The following is a 19,069-nucleotide window of genomic DNA, read 5'->3' as shown; positions in this document are numbered from 1 at the left end:
AGTACTGATGGAAATTGACGCTAGTTCTGCTAGTACCAGCAGTGCGGTATAGATCTTTAAACCGCATTTGGCGGATCCTTGATTTACGGTCCTCTCTAGCAGTCCGACTGCTTGGACTGACTGCTTGGATCTTCTTGCAGTCCAAGCGACTCTCGAGTCTTCTCCAGTGAGCGCTCCCTTCTCCTTTGGTGGCCAAAGTATTTGAGCTTCAGCTTCAGCATCTGACCTTCCAGGGAACAGTCTGGGTTGATTTCCCTTAGGACTGACTAATTGGATCTTCTTGCAGTCCAAGGGACTGTCAAGAGTCTTCTCCAGTGAGGGCTCCCTTCTCATTGGGTGGCCAAAGTATTTGAGCTTCAGCTTCAGCATCTGACCTTCCAGGGAACAGTCTGGGTTGATTTCCCTTTGGACTGACTAATTGGATCTTCTTGCAGTCCAAGGGACTCTCAAGATTCTTCTCCAGCACCACAGCTCAAAAGCATCTATTCTTCTGCGCTCGGCCTTCCTTATGGTCCAGCTCTCACAGCCATACATTACTTGCTGGGAATACCATCACTTTGACAATACGGACTTTTGTGGGCAGGGTGATGTCTCTCCTTTTTATTCTACTGCCCAGGTTTGCCATAGCTGTCCTCCCAAGGAGCAAACGTCTTTTAATTTCATGGCTACAGTCGCCATCTGCAGTGATCTTGGATCCCAGAAATGTGATGTCTGTCACGACTTCCATGGGGTCGCAAAGAGTCGGACTCGACTGTGCGACTGAACAACAACAATTGTATGTGGACCAAAGTGTGGACTCTTACGAGTGTTCCTCCCGGGCTCGTTGGAGCTAGAAGGACAGAGCTTGGGGACTTGGGAACAATGGGCATCAGGATCCAAATCCCACCCCCTGCTCCAATCACGAGCCCCCTGCCACTTTGAACGATCCAATAACGTGCTTGTGTGGGAACCCAGGGTTCTATATAGTTGGCCCCGTTCCTCAGCCTTTCTTTAGTGCAGTCTTCTACCGTGCTGCGCCCAATAAGGAGCTGATGTTCACGACCACCTCGCCTCTTCAATGCATCGAACCCACCATATTATAGGGGGAAACTCTACAGACTGAAAAGGACTGCAAAATCCATCCTGTGCAAAGCAAATTCATAGAATCAGAATCATAGAGTTGGAAGGGACCTCCAGCCTCTGTTGAAGACCCTCCAAGGAAGGAGAGCCCACCACCTCCCGAGGAGGAAGCCTCTTCCACTGAAGAATCGGTCAGGAAGTTCTTCCTAATGTTGAGCCGCAAACTCTTCTGATTTCATTTCAGCCCGTTAGTTCTGGCTGTACCTTCTGGGGCCACAGAAAACAACTTCGCACCATCCTCTATATGGAATCATAGAGGTGGAAGGGACCTCCAGGGTCATCGAGTCCAACCCCCTGCACAAGGCAGGAAACCCACAAACACCTCCCCCTAAATTCACAGGATTTTCATTGCTGTCAGATGGCCATCTAGCCTCTGTTGAAAAACCTCCAAGGAAGGAGAGCCCACCACCTCCCGAGGAAGCCTGTTCCACTGAGGAACGGTCAGGAAGTTCTTCCTCATGTTGAGCCGCAAACTCCTTTGATTTAATTTCAACCCGTTAGTTCTGGTCCTACCTTCTGGGGCCATAGAAAACAACTCCGCACCATCCTCTATATGGAATCCTAGAGTTGGAAGGGACCTCCAGGGTCATCTAGTCCAACCCCCTGCACAATGCAGGAAATTCACAAACCCCTCCCCCTAAATTCACAGGATCTTCATTGCTGTCAGAGGGCCATCTAGCCTCTGTTGAAAAACCTCCAAGGAAGGAGAGCCCATCACCTCCCGAGGAAGCCTGTTCCACTGAGGAACGGTCAGGAAGTTCTTCCTCATGTTGAGCCGGCTGTCTCACATCATAACATTTCGCATATGACAGTGCAGATAGGGGAGGCCAACCAGATCAAGAATAGATTTTATAGAAGAAGAAGAAGAAGAAGAAGACATTGGATTTATATTCCACCCTCCACTCGAGTTTCAGAGCGGTTTACAATCTCCCTCCCCCCCCGCAACAGACACCCTGTGAGGCGGGTGGGGCTGAGAGGGCTCTCCCAGAAGCAGCACTTTCAAGGACAGAGTCTCAGAGTGGCCTACAATCTCCTTTCCCTTCCTACCCCACAACAGACACCCTGTGAGGTGGGTGGGGCTGAGAGGGCTCTCCCAGAAGCTGCCTTTTCAAGGACAGAGTCTCAGAGCGGCCTACAATCTCCTTTCCCTTCCCCTCCCCCTGCAACAGACACCCTGTGAGGTGGGTGGGGCTGAGAGGGCTCTCCCAGAAGCAGCACTTTTAAGGAAGGAGTCTCAGAGTGGCCTACAATCTCCTTTCCCTTCCTACCCCACAACAGACACCCTGTGAGGTGGATGGGGCTGAGAGAGCTCTCTCAGAAGCTGTACTTTCAAGGACAGAGTCTCAGAGTGGCCTACAATCTCCTTTCCTTTCCTCCGCCACAACAGACACCCTGTGAGGTGGGTGGGGCTGAGAGGGCTCTCCCACAAGTTGCACTTTCAAGGACAGAGTGTCAGAGTGGCCTACAATCTCCTTTCCCTTCCTCCCCCAGAACAGACACCCTGTGAGGGCTCTTCCAACAGCTGCCCTTTCAAGGACAACCTCTGCCAGAGCTCTGGCTGACCCAAGGCCATTCCAGCAGGTGCAAGTGGAGGAGTGGGGAATCAAACCCGGTTCTCCCAGATAAGCGTCCGCACACTTAGCCACTACACCAAGAGTTTTATTGGTTTCAGAAAGAGTAAGGGATTAGGGGAATAGAAAACACAATACATTTGACGTTATTTTGCATAAAAATACTTTTGAAAAATACAAGCTTGCATCTACAATACTTTCTTTACCTAAATTGTCCCTTATAGTTATGTCTATACTAAACATCATCAACTTTTTAAAATTTTATACTATAAATCTTTTGTTAAAGTTATCTTTTAGTTTTGACAATTCCAGTAAAGGCAATTTTGTGATATAGAATACAGGGGGGGAAAAAGAAGGAGAAATAAGTTCACACCAGAGAATCTTAAGAGTCTTGCATGTCTAACCAGGCATAAAATTTCATCCAGTATTTTCTTGCTTCTTCTTTAGATGTCCCAGCCGCGACCAGATCAAGAATAGACGCCCTCAGCCTCAACTAAAAGCCTGGATAGAACAGCTTCGTTTTACAGGCCCTACAGAAGTCTAATAAGCCAGGTAGGACCCGCATTTCTGTAGGGAGCTGATTCCACCAGGTCGGGGGCAGGCCCGAAAAAGCCCTGGCCCTAATTGAGGCTAAGCGGACATCTCTTGGCCCGGAGATGGCCAACAGATGTTGGGAGGCTGAACGTAACGACCTCCAGGGCATATATGGAAGGAGACGGTCCCGCGGGTATGTTGGTCCCAGGCCACGTAAGGCTTTAAACGTTAGAACTAAAACCTTGAAGCGGATCCGGTACTCGATGGGCAGCCAGTGCAGACCGCAGAGCGCCGGCCGAATGCCCACCCATCAAGGCGGTGCAATCATCAGGCAAGCCGCCGCATTCTGCACCCGCTGCAGTTTCCGGATCAGTCTCAAGGGTAAGCCAGCGCAGAGCGAGTTACAGTAGTCTAGTCTGGGAGTGACCCTTGCATGGAGAAGTGTAAAAATGACCGGGCCGCGGGGGGAGGTAGTTTGGAAAACCCTGCAAAAGAGTTTGGGGCAAGGGGTTGAGCATCACCCGATGTCACAGTGTCGCGTCTGGAAGCGATGTGTCACAATGCCAGGGACGACGATTGATCGTGTGCCCTTCGTCTGGCTGCCCCCATTTTCTCGCCGCCACCCAGGTGAACAACGGGGGTCGGAGGCATCAGGGGGAAGGGGGTCTTCCACCACTAGTGGGGACCTGGGTGCCTTTAGCTACAGCCCTGTCATGGGTACTGGGGACCCTGCAGAAGAAGCTGAGCCTGCAGAAGAAACTGTGCCCCTGCCACCTGCACCAGTGCCCCTGCCTCCTGCTGGAGAAGCCCCCCTGCCTCGCCCTCTCGGGTGGCTCGTGTGCGTGACCGCCTTCGTCAGGACCTCAGGGATCGGAGGAGGGCAGCACGCTCACGAGCAAGACGCTCCCTGAGCCCTGAGTTTTGAAAGGATTCTGGCCCTTCTAGGAGTGAGGATGCTTGAGTATCAGCAGGATCCTGGCTGCCTCTCTGAGCCAGCAATTAGCCCAAATGGGCAACAGACAGCAGAGGGCTATACAGCTGTGGGCTTTGGGAGGAGGCTTTGTGGAAGCAACTAGTCACTTACCTGACGTTCTAGCATCCACTTCAGCTTTTGACTTTGGCTCCTGGACTCCCTGACTTTGGCTTTGACTTCTGGACCCCCTGACTTCGGCTTCTGAACCTCTGACCTGCGATACCTGGACTGTGATTCGGTTTTGGCGCCTTGGACTCTCTTTGCTCACCAGCTACAGACCTTGGACTGCCCCTGGACTTTGCCTGACCCGGCCCCAGCCCGTGACAAGCCCATGCAAATTGACTTTCTCACCTGGCAGATGTCGCTAAACCTCTCGTTGGTGTTCTTCACCGGATGTTCCATGAAAGTTGCATAAGGCACTTCGGTGGAAAACGGGTTCCAGCGGGAGAGGAAATCAGGTTCTCGCTGCTTACCCCAGTAGATCCTCAGGCCTTCTCCTTCTCTCCTAGAAACACAGAGCGTTTCAAAAGAACAGTTGTCATTCTGGGAAATCTCCAGACTCTACCTGGAGGTTGGCAACCTTATGGCAGGACCCTGTCTCTTTATCGATACCCTGCACCGAGGCTCGTTTTGAGCCGGAACGCACAGGAACGCAGTTCTGGCTGGCTTGGTGTCTGGGGGTGGGGTCTGCTATGCAAATGAGTCGCTTTTGGGCTAGTTTGGTGTGTAGTGGCTAAGTGCGCGGACTCTTATCTGGGAGAACCGGGTTGGATTCCCCACTCCTCCACTTGCACCTGCTAGCATGGCCTTGGGTCAGCCAGAGCTCTCACAAGAGTTGTCCTTGAAAGGGCAGCTTCTAAGAGAGCTCTCTCAGTCCCACCTGCCTCACAGGGTGTCTGTTGTGGGGGAGGAAGGGAAAGGAGGTTGTAGGCTGCTCTGTCCTTGAAAGGGCAGCTTCTGGGAGAGCTCTCTCAGCCCCAACCACCTCACAGGGTGTCTGTTGTGGGGAAGGAAGGGAAAGGAGATTGTAGGCCGCTCTGAGACTCTGTCCTTGAAAGGGCAGCTTTTGGGAGAGCTCTCTCAGCCCCAACCACCTCACAGGGTGTCTGTTGTGGGGGAGGAAGGGAAAGGAGATTGTAGGCTGCTCTGAGCCTCTGTCCTTGAAAGGGCAGCTGCTGGGAGAGCCCTCTCCAGCCTTACCTGCCTCACGGGGTGTCTGTGGTGGGGGAGGAAGGGAAAGGAGATTGTGAGCCGCTCTGAGACTCTGAGATTCAGAGTATAGGGCGAGATATAAATCCAATATCTTCTTCTTTTTCTACAAAAAAAGCCCTGTGCAAAACGATGGTTGTCGTCAGGGGTGCGTGGCTTAACAGGCAAATGAGTTCTTGCTGGGCTTTTTCTACCAAAAAGGCCCTGTGTGTAACCATGGTGACATCAGGGGGTGTGGCCTGATCTCCAAATGAGTTCCTGCTGGGCTTTTTCTACCAAAAAGGCCCTGTGTGTAACCATGGTGACATCAGGGGGTGTGGCCTGATCTCCAAATGAGTACCTGCTGGCTTATTCTACAAAAAAACCCCTCTGCCCTGCACAATGCAATGCACGCAGATGGTTCTTTGCAGGCAAAGCAATTGTTTCAGGAAGGGCGTAGCGAGCCTTCCGGTTGTTCAAGGCAGAAGACACAGTCCCAGCCACCCTGGATGCTTGGCTATGAATGGGAACATCTAAACCTTCCTGCCACCTCTGGACCCCACCCTCGTCACCAAGGACGTCCTCAAGGCAAACGGAAGCCCAGAAGCACCATTCAGAAAAACGTGCATTCTGTCTCTGTTGACCTGACTCAGATGTGACCAGCACTGTCTGTAGAAGCAAAGGCTGTGAATCCTAGAATCATAGAGCTGGAAGGGACCTCCAGGGTCATCTAGGCCAACCCCCTGCACAAGGCAGGACACTCGCAAACACCTCCCTCTAAATTCACAGGATCCTCATTGCTGTCAGATGGGCATCTAGCCTCTGTTGAAAAACCTCCAAGGAAGGAGAGCCTACCACCTCCCAAGGAAGCCTGTTCCACTGAGGAATTGCTCTAACGGTCAGGAATCATAGAGCTGGAAAGCACATCCAGGTAATCTAGTCCAACCCCCTGCACAACGCAGGAAACTCACAAACACTTCCCCCTAAATTCACAGGATCTTCATCGCTGTCAGATGGCCATCTAGCCTCTGTTGAGAAACCTCCAAGGAAGGAGAGACCACCACCTCCTGAGGAAGCCTGTTCCACTGAGGAACCACTCTAACAGTCAGGAATCATAGAATTGAAAGGGACCTCCAAGGTCAACTAGTCCAACCCCTTGCACAATGCAGGAAACTCACAAACGCCTCCCCCTAAATTCACAGGCTCTTCATTGCTGTCAGATAGCCATCTAGCCTCTGTTAAAAAAAACCCCAAGGAAGGAGAGCCCACCACCTCCTGAGGAAGCCTGTTCCACTGAGGTCAGGAATCCTAGAATCTTAGAGTTGGAAGGGACCACCAGGGTCATCTAGTCCAACCCGCTGCACAATGCAGGAAACTCACAAACGCCTCCCCCTAAATTCACTGGATCCTCATTGCTGTCAGATGGCCATCTAGCCTCTGTTTAAAAACCTCCAAGGAAGGAGAGCCCACCACCTCCCAAGGAGGAAGCCTGTTCCACTGAGGAACCGCTCTAACAGTCAGGAAGTTCTTCCTAATGTTTCGCTGGAAACACTTCTGATATAATTTCAACCCTCTGGTTTGGGTCTGCCCTTCTGGGGCAACAGAAAACAACTCCACACCATCCTTCATATGAGAACCCTGCAGGTGCTTAAAGATGATGGTGATGGTGGTGATGCTGATACTGGATTTATATCCCACCCTTCACTATCCGAAGGAAGAAGAAGATATTAGATTTATATCCCGCCCTATACTCTGAATCTCAGAGTGGTCACAATCTCCTAGGACAATTTCAAGGACAACTCCTACAAAAGCTCTGGCTGACCCAAGGCCATTCCATCAGGTGCAATTGGAGGAGTGGGGAATCAAACCCAGTTCTCCCAGGTAAGAGTCCGCACACTTAAGCACTACATCAGAGTCTCAGAGCGGCTCACAACCTCCTTTTCCTTCCCCTCCTCACAGCAGCAACCCTGTGAGGCAGGTGGGGCTGAGAGAGCTTGGAGAGAACTGCTCTTGACAAGAACAGCTCTGCTAGAACTGGTGACTGACTCAAGGCCACTCCAGTAGGCGCATGTAGAGGAGTGGGGAATCAAACCTGGTTCTCCCAGGCAAGAGTCCGCACACTTCACCATTACAGCAAACTGGTGATCATATCAGTTAGCATGGCTTGGACAGAATGAACGCAAGTCTTAGGCAGAAGAGAGTCAGTTTGGTGTAGCGGTTAAGTGTGCGGGCTCTTATCTGGGAGAACCGGGTTCGATTCCCGACTTCTCCACTTGCAGCTGCTGGAATGGCTTGGGTCAGCCACAGCTCTCTTATCTGGGAGAACCGGGTTTGATTCCCCACGCCTCCACTTGCACCTGCTGGAATGGCCTTGGGTCAGCCATAGCTCTCGTAGGAGTTCTCCTTGAAAGGGCAGCTTCTCTCAGAGTTCTCTCAGCCCCACCCACCTCACAGAGTGTCTGTTGTGGGGGAGGAAGATAATGGAGATTGTGAGCTGCTCTGAGTGTCTGAGAGCCAATTTGGTGTAGCGGTTAAGTGCGCGGACTCTTATCTGGGAGAACCGGGTTTGATTCCCCACTCCTCCACTTGCAGCTGCTGGAATGGCCTTGGGGCAGCCATAGCTCTTGTAGGAGTTGTCCTTGAAAGGGCAGCTGCTGTAAGAGCCAGTTTGGTGTAGTGGTTAAGTGCGCGGACTCTTATCTGGGCGAACCAGGTTTGATTCCCCACTCAGCCACTTGCAGCTGCTGGAATGGCCTTGGGTCAGTCATAGCTCTTGTAGGAGTTGTCCTTGAAAGGGCAGCTGCTGTAAGAGCCAGTTTAGTGTAGGGGTTAAGGGTAGGACTCTTATCTGGGAGAACTGGGTTTGATTCCCCACTCCTCCACTTGCAGATGCTGGAATGGCCTTGGGTCAGCCATAGCTCTGACAGAGGTTGTCCTTGAAAGGGCAGCTGCTGTTGGAGCCCTCTCAGCCCTGCCTACTTCACAGGGTGTCTGTTGTCGTGGGGGGGGGGGGAAAGTAGAGGAGATTGTGACCACTCTGAGATTCAGAGTATAGGGCGGGATATAAATCCAAAATCATCTTCTTCTTCTTTCACATTTTGAATCAGAGATGCCAGGATTTGAACCTGGACTTTCTGCATGCTTTATCACTGGACTCTCCCCTACAATTCTCCCTAACCCTACAAAAAAAAATAAAATGATTTCAGGTTGATGGCACCTGAAGGTATGTTATGACAACATACAGAGTCAGAATTAATTATCGGTTAGAAATGTGATGTGTTGTCTGTTAATTAAAAAAAAAATCTGCATTAGTAAGAACATTTCTTAAAAAAAGCATTTGCAGTTGCTTTCTGTTTCTTTTTTAAAAAACCCAAATCAATTGAAATCTTTCAAAAGAGAGAGGGTGATCAGATGTAAAAGAAAAAAAAAATAACGCTCAGGTTTCCCATTTGAAATGTGAGGACGATCAGTTTCCAAAACACATCTGTGGTGGGTGCCAAAACTCTGGCGCGGATTTCCATTGTCTGTGAAAACTAAATAAATCCTCCCCTCGCCTCTGTGCAAAGACCACAAAAACACAGCACGGTTGCGGGTTCCAAATTCTGAGAAGGGAACAGCTAAGGCTGAGCGGTCACCCAATGTTCTCAACACCGGTTTTCCCATTCAGAGAGCACCTGGCTTGAGGGTGTGAGGAACACGAAGCCTCCTGGTCTTTGGCTGGTGGTACCCTTACGCTTTGGAACTTCTGCTCCCTCACATCTTCCACGTAACACTTCAGCAGCTGCGTGTTTGACGGGTACCCTTTTTCTTTCGGAGAAAAGAGCAAGGAACACTCAACGACATAAGAGAGCCGGTGGGCAAACCCACTCCTTTTGGGGTGGAGGGAGTTACATTTCACCCACACCTCAGAGTCCTTCACAGCTGCCACCCCTTTATTCCCTCCTGCCAAATGGACTGCAGCTTCCGCACACACCTCCAGATCCAAGAAGGAAGGGAAAAGAGGGTTGCCATGACTGGGTGGGAAAATTCCTGGAGATTTTGGGAGCAGAGTCTGTGTAGGGCTGGGTTTGGGGAGGGGAAGGGAGGGGAGGGGAGGGAGTTCCTCAGGATATGATGCTGTAGAGCAGAGGTGTCAAACAAGTGGCCCGAGGACCGAATCAGGCTCCCGGACGGCTCCCATCAGGCCCCCGAGCAACTGACTCTTGTCTGCTTCCATCTCCCTCTCTCTTGCTTCCTTCTGCATCGCAGCTTGCTTTGCAAGGCTTGCTCAATCGCATAGGAGTGACAGAGCAAAACCTCAGTTTTCTCCATTGGCTGAGGCTTCTCTCCCTCCTGGTCCCCTGGGGAGGGAGGGAAAGAGCCAGGGCTTCCTTAGCCCAGTTCCCTGGATCCCATGGGAGAGATACAAAGAAAGCACCTTTAAGACAAACAAGTGCTAATATTTTAAGGATATTTTATTTTAACTTTTTTTAAAAAAAAAAGCTCTAGTCATGTTTGGCTGTGTCCTTTAAAAAGTTTACTTCTCTGGTACCCAGGTCTCTTTTTCTAGCAGGAGCTCTTCTGCATATTAGGCCACACACCCCTGATGTAGCCAATCCTCCTGGAGCTTCCTGTAGGCCCTGTGAGAAGAGCCCTGTCAGGAATTCTAGCAGGACCTCCTTTGCATATTAGGCCACACACCCCTGATGTAGCCAATCCTCCTGGAGCTTCCTGTAGGCCCTGTAAGAAGAGTCCTGTAAGGAATTCTAGCAGGACCTCCTTTGCATATTAGGCCACGCCCCCCTGATGTAGCCAATCCTCCTGGAGCTTCCAGTAGGCCCTGTAAGAAGACCCCTGTAAGGAATTCTAGCAGGACCTCCTTTGCATATTAGGCCACACACCCCTGATGTAGCCAATCCTCCTGGAGCTTCCTGTAGGCCCTGTAAGAAGAGCCCTGTAAGCTCTGGGAGGATTGGTTACATCAGGGGTGTGTGGCCTAATATGCAGAGGCGCTCCCTGCTGCTACCTAATCTTAAATAGCTACACACACAGCCCGGCCAGACACAACCCTGCCTGGCCCAGCAAGGTCTCATTGAGGTCAGATCCGGCCCTCATAACGAATGAGTTTGATATGCCTGCCGTAGAGTCCAACCTCCAGGGAGGGACGGTGGCTCAGTGGAAGAACATCTGCTTGGTAAGCAGGAGGTCCCAGGTTCAATCCCCGGCACCTCCAACTCAAAAGGGTCCAGGCAAATAGGCGTGAAAAACCTTAGCTTGAGACCCTGGAGAGCCGCTGCCAATCAGGGGAGGGACAGTGGCTCAGGGGTAGAGCATCTGCTTGGGAAGCAGAAGGTCCCAGGTTCAATCCCCGGCATCTACAACTCCAAAAGGTCCAGGCAAATAGGCGTGAAAAACCTCAGCTTGAGACCCTGGAGAGCCGCTGCCAATCAGGGGAGGGACAGTGGCTCAGGGGTAGAGCATCTGCTTGGGAAGCAGAAGGTCCCAGGTTCAATCCCCGGCATCTCCAACTCAAAATAGGCGTGAAAAACCTCAGCTTGAGACCCCGGAGAGCCACTGCCAGTCTGAACAGACAATACTGACTTTAGGGAGAGACAGTGGCTTCGTGGTAGAACATCTGCTTGGTAAGCAGGAGGTCCTGGGCAACGTTCCCTCTCAGCTGCAGAGTCTTGTGAGCAAAAATTCTGCTTTGCGAGCTACGGGCATTCAAGTGGTGAGCTACTGACAATAAAGTTGTGAGCCCCTTCGTCAATCGTTGTGCTCTGGGGTCCTCCTTCCTGAGCTAAGACAAAAATGTGTGAGCTGGAGGCTAAAAATCTGTGAGCTAGCTCATGCTAACTCAGCTTAGAGAGAGCACTAGTCCCAGGTTCAGTCCCCGGCATCTCCAACTAAAAAGGGTCCAGGAAATAGATGGTGAGGGATCTGGAGACCAAGTCCTCTGAGGAAAGGTTGAAGGAGCTGGGGATGTTTAGCCTGGAGAGGAGGCGGCTGAGAGGTGATAGGATCACCATCTTCAAGTCCTTGAAGAGCTGTCATACAGAGGGGTCTGGAGACCAAGTCCTATGAGGAAAGGTTGAAGGAGCTGGAGATGTTTAGCCTGGAGAGGAGGCGGCTGAGAGGTGATAGGATCACCATCTTCAAGTCCTTGAAGAGCTGTCATAGAGAGGATGGTGTGGAATTGTTTTCTGTGGCCCTGGAAGGTAGGACCAAAACCAATGGGTTGAAATTAAATCAGAAGAGTTTCCGGCTCAGCATTAGGAAGAACTTCCTGACCGTTAGAGCAATTTCTCAGTGGAACAGGCTTCCTCGGGAGGTGTGGGCTCTTCTTCCTTGGAGGTTTTTCAACAGAGGCTAGATGGCCATCTGACAGCAATGAGGATCCTGTGAATTTAGGGGGAGGGGTTTGTGAGTTTCTTGCATTGTGCAGGGGGTTGGACTAGATGACCCTGGAGGTCCCTTCCAACTCTATGATTCTAGGATTCTATGAGTCACTGAAGTCACTTCTCCAGATGCAGCTAGAAGGTGAGTGCATCTGTTCTTACGTCGCAAGCTGGACTCTTGATTCTACATGTTAATTATTCTATGGATGAAGAAGAAATTTCAAGGCACAAAGAAGGAAATACTTGTCTCTACTCCATATACTATGGATGGCTTCCTCAGATTAATATATATATATATATATATATATATATATATATATATATATATATATATATATATATATATATATATATGGAGAACTATTTTCTTCCTCTCCCGTTTTCACGGGATCCTCATTGCTGTCAGATGGCCATCTGAAGAGCCAGTTTGGTGTAGTGGTGAAGTGCACCGATTCTTATCTGGGAGAATGGGGTTTGATTCCCCACTCCTCCACTTGCACCTGCTGGAATGGCCTGGGGTCAGCCCCATGGCGCAGAGTGGTAAAGCAGCAGTACCGTGATCTGAACTCTCTGCTCACGACCTGAATTCTATCCCAGCGAAAGCTGGTTCAGGTCGCCGGCTCGAGGTTGACTCAGCCTTCCATCCTTCCGAGGTCCGTAAATGAGTACCCAGCTTGCTGGGGGCAGGGGGGGGGGGAGTGTAAAAGACTGGGGAGGCAAGAGCAACGCATCCCATAAAAAGTCTGCCATGAAAACATTGTGCAAGCAACAACAGTTGGAAACGACTGAAGCTTGCACAGGGGACCTTTCCTTTCCAGCCATAGTTCTCCCAAAGGTTGTCCTTGAAAAGGCAGCTGCTGGGAGTGCTCTCTCAGCCCCGCCCACTTCACAGGGTGTCTGTTGTGGGGGGAGGAGATAAAGGAGAAGACGATGACAACGAAGGCGGCTGCAGATTTATACCCCGCTGTTCTCTCTGAATCAGAGACTCAGAGCGGCTTACAACCTCCTATATCTTCTCCCCCCACAGCAGACACCCTGTGGGGTGGGTGGGGCTGAGAGGGCTCTCAAAGCAGCTTCCCTTTCAAGGACAACTCCTGCAAGAGCTATGGCTGACCCAAGGCCAGTGGAGGAGTGGGGAATCAAACCCGGTTCTCCCAGTTAAGAGTCCGCACACTTAACCACTACACCAAACTGGCTCTCGAGATTGTGAGCCACTCTGAGAGTGTGAGCGCTCTGAGTCTCTGATTCAGAGATAAGGGCAGGGTGTAAATCTGCAGACTTCTTCTGTCTCCAGACTGTTTCCCCAAACGTTGCAAATCCTCTTTGCAAATCCATCCCTCCACCCCCTGCCCAGCGAAGAGTCCCTGATGCAATCGGCTGAGCGAAGAAGCAGACCAGCGATTTGCACCCCGCTGCGTCTTCGAATCCACCTTCCTCCTCTCCGATTTCAGAGAAGGAGTTAAAAACGTAGCCCCGGGTGGCGGTGGCGCATCGAGATTTACGAGGGAACCCAGACGCTTGTTCTTGCTCCAAAGGCAGGGCGTGCAAAGAAAGGGAGAGCAAACACAAGAGACGGAGCTGAGATTGACTCAGGGCAGGGCTCTGCAAAGGCGAAGGAGTGGAGAGCACAGGTCCCTTTTCCATGGAAGACAATAGGCCTGCCCTTACTGGCAACGCACGACACTGCCCTTTGCCCTTGGGTGTTGATGGACCCGCACAAAGGAAAGCTGCAAACTCTTTGGCACATATCCGGGCAAGGGAGAGCCAGCAGGCCGCGTGACGTCAGGTGAAGTTCCCCCACTCCAGCATGACAAATCGGTCCCCAGGGACGTTGGCACCGAGTCAGAAAAAGAAGACTCCCCCGCCATCTCCTGAGCTTGTTTACAGCTCTCTCCATCCCCTCCGGCTGTTCCAAACCCCAAAAAGGCAGGTGTTGCTTTTATGCGCTCCAGAGTCAGTTGGCTCCACTCCAAGCCCTTCCCGGGAGCTTTGGTTAATCAACTAGAGGAAGGAGGGAGGGTGGCTCAGGGGTAGAGCATCTTCTTGGGAAGCAGAAGGTCCCAGGTTCAATCCCCGGCATCTCCAACTCAAAAGGGTGCAGGCAAGTAGGCGTGAAAAACCTCCGCTTGAGACCCTGGAGAGCAGGGGAGGGACGGTGGCTCAGTGGTAGAGCATCTGCTTGGGAAGCAGAAGGTCCCAGGTTCAATCCCCGGCGTCTCCAACTAAAAAGGGTCCAGGCAAGTAGGCATGAAAAACCTCAGCTTGAGACCCTGGAGAGCAGGGGAGGGATGGTGGCTCAGGGGTAGAGCATCTTCTTGGTAAGCAGAAGGTCCCAGGTTCAATCCCCAGCATCTCCAACTCAAAAGGGTGCAGGCAAGTAGGCGTGAAAAACCTCCGCTTGAGACCCTGGAGAGCAGGGGAGGGGCGGTGGCTCAGTGGTAGAGCATCTGCTTGGGAAGCAGAAGGTCCCAGGTTCAATCCCCGGCGTCTCCAACTAAAAAGGGTCCAGGCAAATAGGTGTGAAAAACCTCAGCTTGAGACCCTGGAGAGCCGCTGCCAATTGGGAGGGACAGGGGCTCAGCGGTAGAGCATCTGCTTGGGAAGCAGAAGGTCCCAGGTTCAATCCCCGGCGTCTCCAACTAAAAAGGGTCCAGGCAAGTAGGCATGAAAAACCTCCGCTTGAGACCCTGGAGAGCCGCTGCCAATCAGGAGAGGGACGGTGGCTCAGGGGTAGAGCATCTGCTTTGTAAGCAGAAGGTCCCAGGTTCAATCCCCGACATTTTTTTGTGAATGACACGGACTTTGAGAGACATTGGAAATAATTTATACGGACACGAGTGTGTTGGTAAAGAGTTGCGTGTGAACAAATGCTGCAATGCAAATAGATGAAATGCATTAGTCACAGCTTTTGGTTCTGTGTATTTAATTATCTGTAAGTTGTGGTTCCCTGTGGTGTTTGATGCAACTGGTGTTTGGCAACCCTATTTTCAGCATTATTTTTTCGTATAAAGAGCACACAAATGCTTGAAATGCATGAGAGCCATGTACGGGGCTCTCCTGTCTTGGAGCTTTTTTAAAGAGGCTAGATGGCCATCAGACAGCAACGCAGATCCTGTGAATTTAGAGGGAGGTATTTGTGCATTTCCTGCCTTGTGCAGGGGGTTGGACTAGATGACCCTGGGAGGTCCCTCCCAACTCTATCATTCTATGATTCTATAAAAAGGGGGACAGGAATTGCAAAAAGGAGCCGTTTCTACAACCAGAGAATTTAACGTGTGAATGTAACTTGTGGTTTCCACAACCAGAGAATGTAATATGTGAACGTAACTTGGGAGCGGGGGGGGGGGGCGGGGTTGTGAGGTAGAGGCACTGTTTAGCCTGGAGAAGAGGCGGCTGAGAGGTGATATGATCACCATCTTCAAGTCCTTGAAGGGCTGTCCTATAGAGGACGGGGTGGAATTGTTCTCTGTGGCCCCAGAAGGTAGGACCAGGACCAACGGGTTGAAATTAAATCAAAAGAGTTTCCGGCTCAACATTAGGAAGAACTTCCTGACCGTTAGAGCGGTTCCTCAATGGAACAGGCTTCCTCAGGAGTTGGTGGGCTCTCCTTGAAGGTTTTTCAACAGAGGCTAGATGGCCATCTGACAGGGATGAAGATCCTGTGAATTTACGGGGAGGTGTTTGTGTGTTTCCTGCATTGTGCAGGGGGTTGGACTAGATGACCCTGGAGGTCCCTTCCAACTCTATGATTCTACATGACCCTGGAAGTCCCTTCCAACTCTATGATTCTAGATGACCCTGGAGGTCCCTTCCAACTCTATGATTCTAGATGACCCTGGAGGTCCCTTCCAACTCTATGATACTAGATGACCCTGGAGGTCCCTTCCAACTCTATGATTCTAGATGACCCTGGAGGTCCCTTCCAACTCTATGATTCTAGATGACCCTGGAGGTCCCTTCCAACTCTATGATACTAGATGACCCTGGAGGTCCCTTCCAACTCTATGATTCTAGATGACCCTGGAGGTCCATTCCAACTCTATGATTCTAGATGACCCTGGAGGTCCCTTCCAACTCTATGATTCTAGATGACCCTGGAGGTCCCTTCCAACTCTACGATTCTGTGGTTCTAGATGACCCTGGAGGTCCCTTCCAACTCTATGGTTCTATGAATAGTCTCTTAAGGGCACAAGCTTGGCCATTCTTGACTTTGTGTTATTCCTTTAACTGGCTTTTCTGGGGCAACCCAGCTGTGAGAGATGCGGCCGAGGTGACGCCCACCAAGCGACGCAGTCAGAAAAAAATGATAATTACAGTACTTAGCGGCACAGTTTACAAGGCAGCGTAAGAACCGTCGCAAAATCAAAGTGGGAAAGAGAGAGAAGGCTTTACTAGCCACTTAAGGAGATGTTATTCATGTGTTTGAAGAAGGTATTTTCTTTCCCTTGGAGAGAGACAAAGATAGAATTAATAGATCCCTAAAGGCTTATGAGTCCAGCATATCCAAAGCGGAGATCACTTCTCCACCATCTCCCTCCACTTCCCATTCCAGGCAATGGCTACTGACTTCTTCTTTTTTTTTTTTTTGCCATGCCTCCAAAATCTGGAGATTCACCTTCTACTAGGGTTGCCATCTCCAGCTTGGGAAATTCCTGCAGATTTGTGGACAGGGGAGCATTTGGAGAGGGGAGGGGGTGCAGCGTGGACGTGATATCATATCTCAGAGCTTGGAAATCTCATAAGAACATAAGAGAAGCCATGTTGGATCAGGCCAGTGGCCCATCCAGTCCAACACTCTGTGTCACATAAGAACATAAGAGGAGCCATGTTGGATCAGGCCAATGGCCCATCCAGTCCAACACTCTGTGTCACATAAGAACATAAGAGGAGCCATGTTGGATCAGGCCAATGGCCCATCCAGTCCAACAATCTGTGACACATAAGAACATAAGAGGAGCCAGGTTGGATCAGGCCAATGGCCCACCCAGTCCAACACTCTGTGTCACATAAGAACATAAGAGAAGCCATGTTGGATCAGGCTAATGGCCCATCCAGTCCAACACTCTGTGTCACATAAGAACATAAGAGGAGCCATGTTGGATCAGGCCAGTGGCCCATCCAGTCCAACACTCTGTGTCACATAAGAACATAAGAGGAGCCATGTTGGATCAGGCCAATGGCCCCTCCAGTCCAACACTCTGTGTCACATAAGAACATAAGAGGAGCCATGTTGGATCAGGCCAATGGCCCATCCAGTCCAACACTCTGTGTCACATAAGAACATAAGAGGAGCCATGTTGGATCAGGCCAATGGCCCATCCAGTCCAACACTCTGTGTCACATAAGAACATAAGAGGAGCCATGTTGGATCAGGCCAGTGGCCCATCCAGTCCAACACTCTGTGTCACATAAGAACATAAGAGGAGCCATGTTGGATCAGGCCAATGGCCCATCCAGTCCAACACTCTGTGTCACATAAGAACATAAGAGGAGCCATGTTGGATCAGGCCAATGGCCCATCCAGTCCAACAATCTGTGTCACATAAGAACATAAGAGGAGCCAGGTTGGATCAGGCCAATGGCCCACCCAGTCCAACACTCTGTGTCACATAAGAACATAAGAGAAGCCATGTTGGATCAGGCCAATGGCCCATCCAGTCCAACACTCTGTGTCACATAAGAACATAAGAGAAGCCCTGCTGGATCAGGCCAGTGGCCCATCCAGTCCAACACTCTGTGTCACATAAGAGCATAAGAGAAGCCATGTTAGATCAGGCCAGTGGCCCCTCCAGTCCAACCCTCTGCATCACATAAGAACATAAGAGAAGCCATGTTGGATCAGGCCAATGGCCCATCCAGTCCAACACTCTGTGTCATATAAGAACATAAGAGAAGCCCTGCTGGATCAGGCCAGTGGCCCATCCAGTCCAACACTCTGTGTCACATAAGAACATAAGAGAAGCCATGTTGGATCAGGCCAGCGGCCCCTCCAGTCCAACACTCTGTGTCACAGAAGAACATAAGAGAAGCCATGTTGGATCAGGCCAGCGGCCCCTCCAGTCCAACACTCTGTGTCACATTAGAACATAAGAGAAACCATGTTGGATCAGGCCAGTGGCCCCTCCAGTCCAACACTCTGTGTCACATAAGAACATAAGAGAAGCCATGTTGGATCAGGCCAGCGGCCCATCCAGTCCTACACTCTGTGTCACATAAGAACATAAGAGAAGCCATGTTGGATCAGGCCAGCGGCCCCTCCAGTCCAACACTCTGTGTCACATTAGAACATAAGAGAAGCCATGTTGGATCAGGCCAGTGGCCCCTCCAGTCCAACACTCTGTGTCACACAGGGGCCAAAAAGAACACCAGGTGCCATCAGGCAGTCCATTGGTGGGGCTAGGACACTAGAAGCCCTTCCACTCTACCCCGCCCCCCCAAGCAGCAAGAATACGGAGCATCACTTGCCCCAGACAGGGAGTTCCATTTATACCCTACGCTGTGTGGCTAATAGCCACTGATGGACCTCTGCTCCAGATGTTTATCCAACCCCCTCTTGAAGCTGGCTATGCTTGCAGCCACCACCACCTCCTGTGGCAGTGAATTCCACGTGTTAATCACCCTTTGGGTGAAGAAGGACTTCCTTTTATCAGTTCTAACCCGACTTCTTAGCAATTTCATGGAGTGCTCACGAGTTCTTGTATTGGGAGAAAGGGAGAAAAGGACTTCTTTCTCTACTTTCTCCATCCCATGCATTATCTTGTAAACCTGCATCATGTCACCCTGCAGTCGACGTTTCTCCAAGCTAAAGAGCCCCAAGCGTTTTAACTTTTATTCACAGGGAAAGTGTCCCAACCCTTTAATCATTCTAGTTGCCCTTCTCTGCACTTTGTCCAGTGCTATAATATCTTTATCCAATCCCCTCTTGAAGCTGTCTCTGCTTGCAGCCGCCACCACCTCCTGTGGCAGTGAATTCCACGTGCGAATCACCCTTTGGGTGAAGAAGGGCTTCCTTTTATCCGTTCTAACCCGATTGCTCAGCAATTTCATGGAGCCCCAAAGAGTTCTTGTATTGGGAGAAAGGGAGAAAAGGACTTCTTTCTCTCCTGCAGTTGCAATTAGTCTCTAGATGGCAGAGATCAGTTCCCCTGGAAGAAAGAGCCTTCCAGGATCTCAGGCAGAGAAAGGTCTTCAACATCACCTGTCATTGACACCTGTCAATTGGGGATGCTGGGGGGGGGGGGGTTTGAACCCGTGGCTTTCAGCATCTCAAAGCAGATGTTCCACCGCTGAGTCACGACCTCTCGCTG

General features: G+C 50.8%; 1 protein-coding gene across 1 annotated transcript in view; it reads right to left on the bottom strand.

Moving 5' to 3' along the window:
- TPRG1 (tumor protein p63 regulated 1) overlaps window positions 1-19,069 on the bottom strand; it is a 51,173-nt gene that overhangs the window by 8,815 nt on the left and 23,289 nt on the right. Inside the window, exon 3 of the mRNA XM_060242753.1 lies at window positions 4,549-4,702. Coding sequence (XP_060098736.1) covers window positions 4,549-4,702 — 154 coding nt within the window. The remainder of the gene's footprint in view (window positions 1-4,548; window positions 4,703-19,069) is intronic.

This window comes from Heteronotia binoei, chromosome 6, assembly GCF_032191835.1.
Source record: "Heteronotia binoei isolate CCM8104 ecotype False Entrance Well chromosome 6, APGP_CSIRO_Hbin_v1, whole genome shotgun sequence".
Taxonomy (NCBI): domain Eukaryota; kingdom Metazoa; phylum Chordata; class Lepidosauria; order Squamata; family Gekkonidae; genus Heteronotia; species Heteronotia binoei.
Note: the sequence above shows the minus strand (reverse complement) of the source record. Positions and strands in the feature narration are given on the sequence as shown.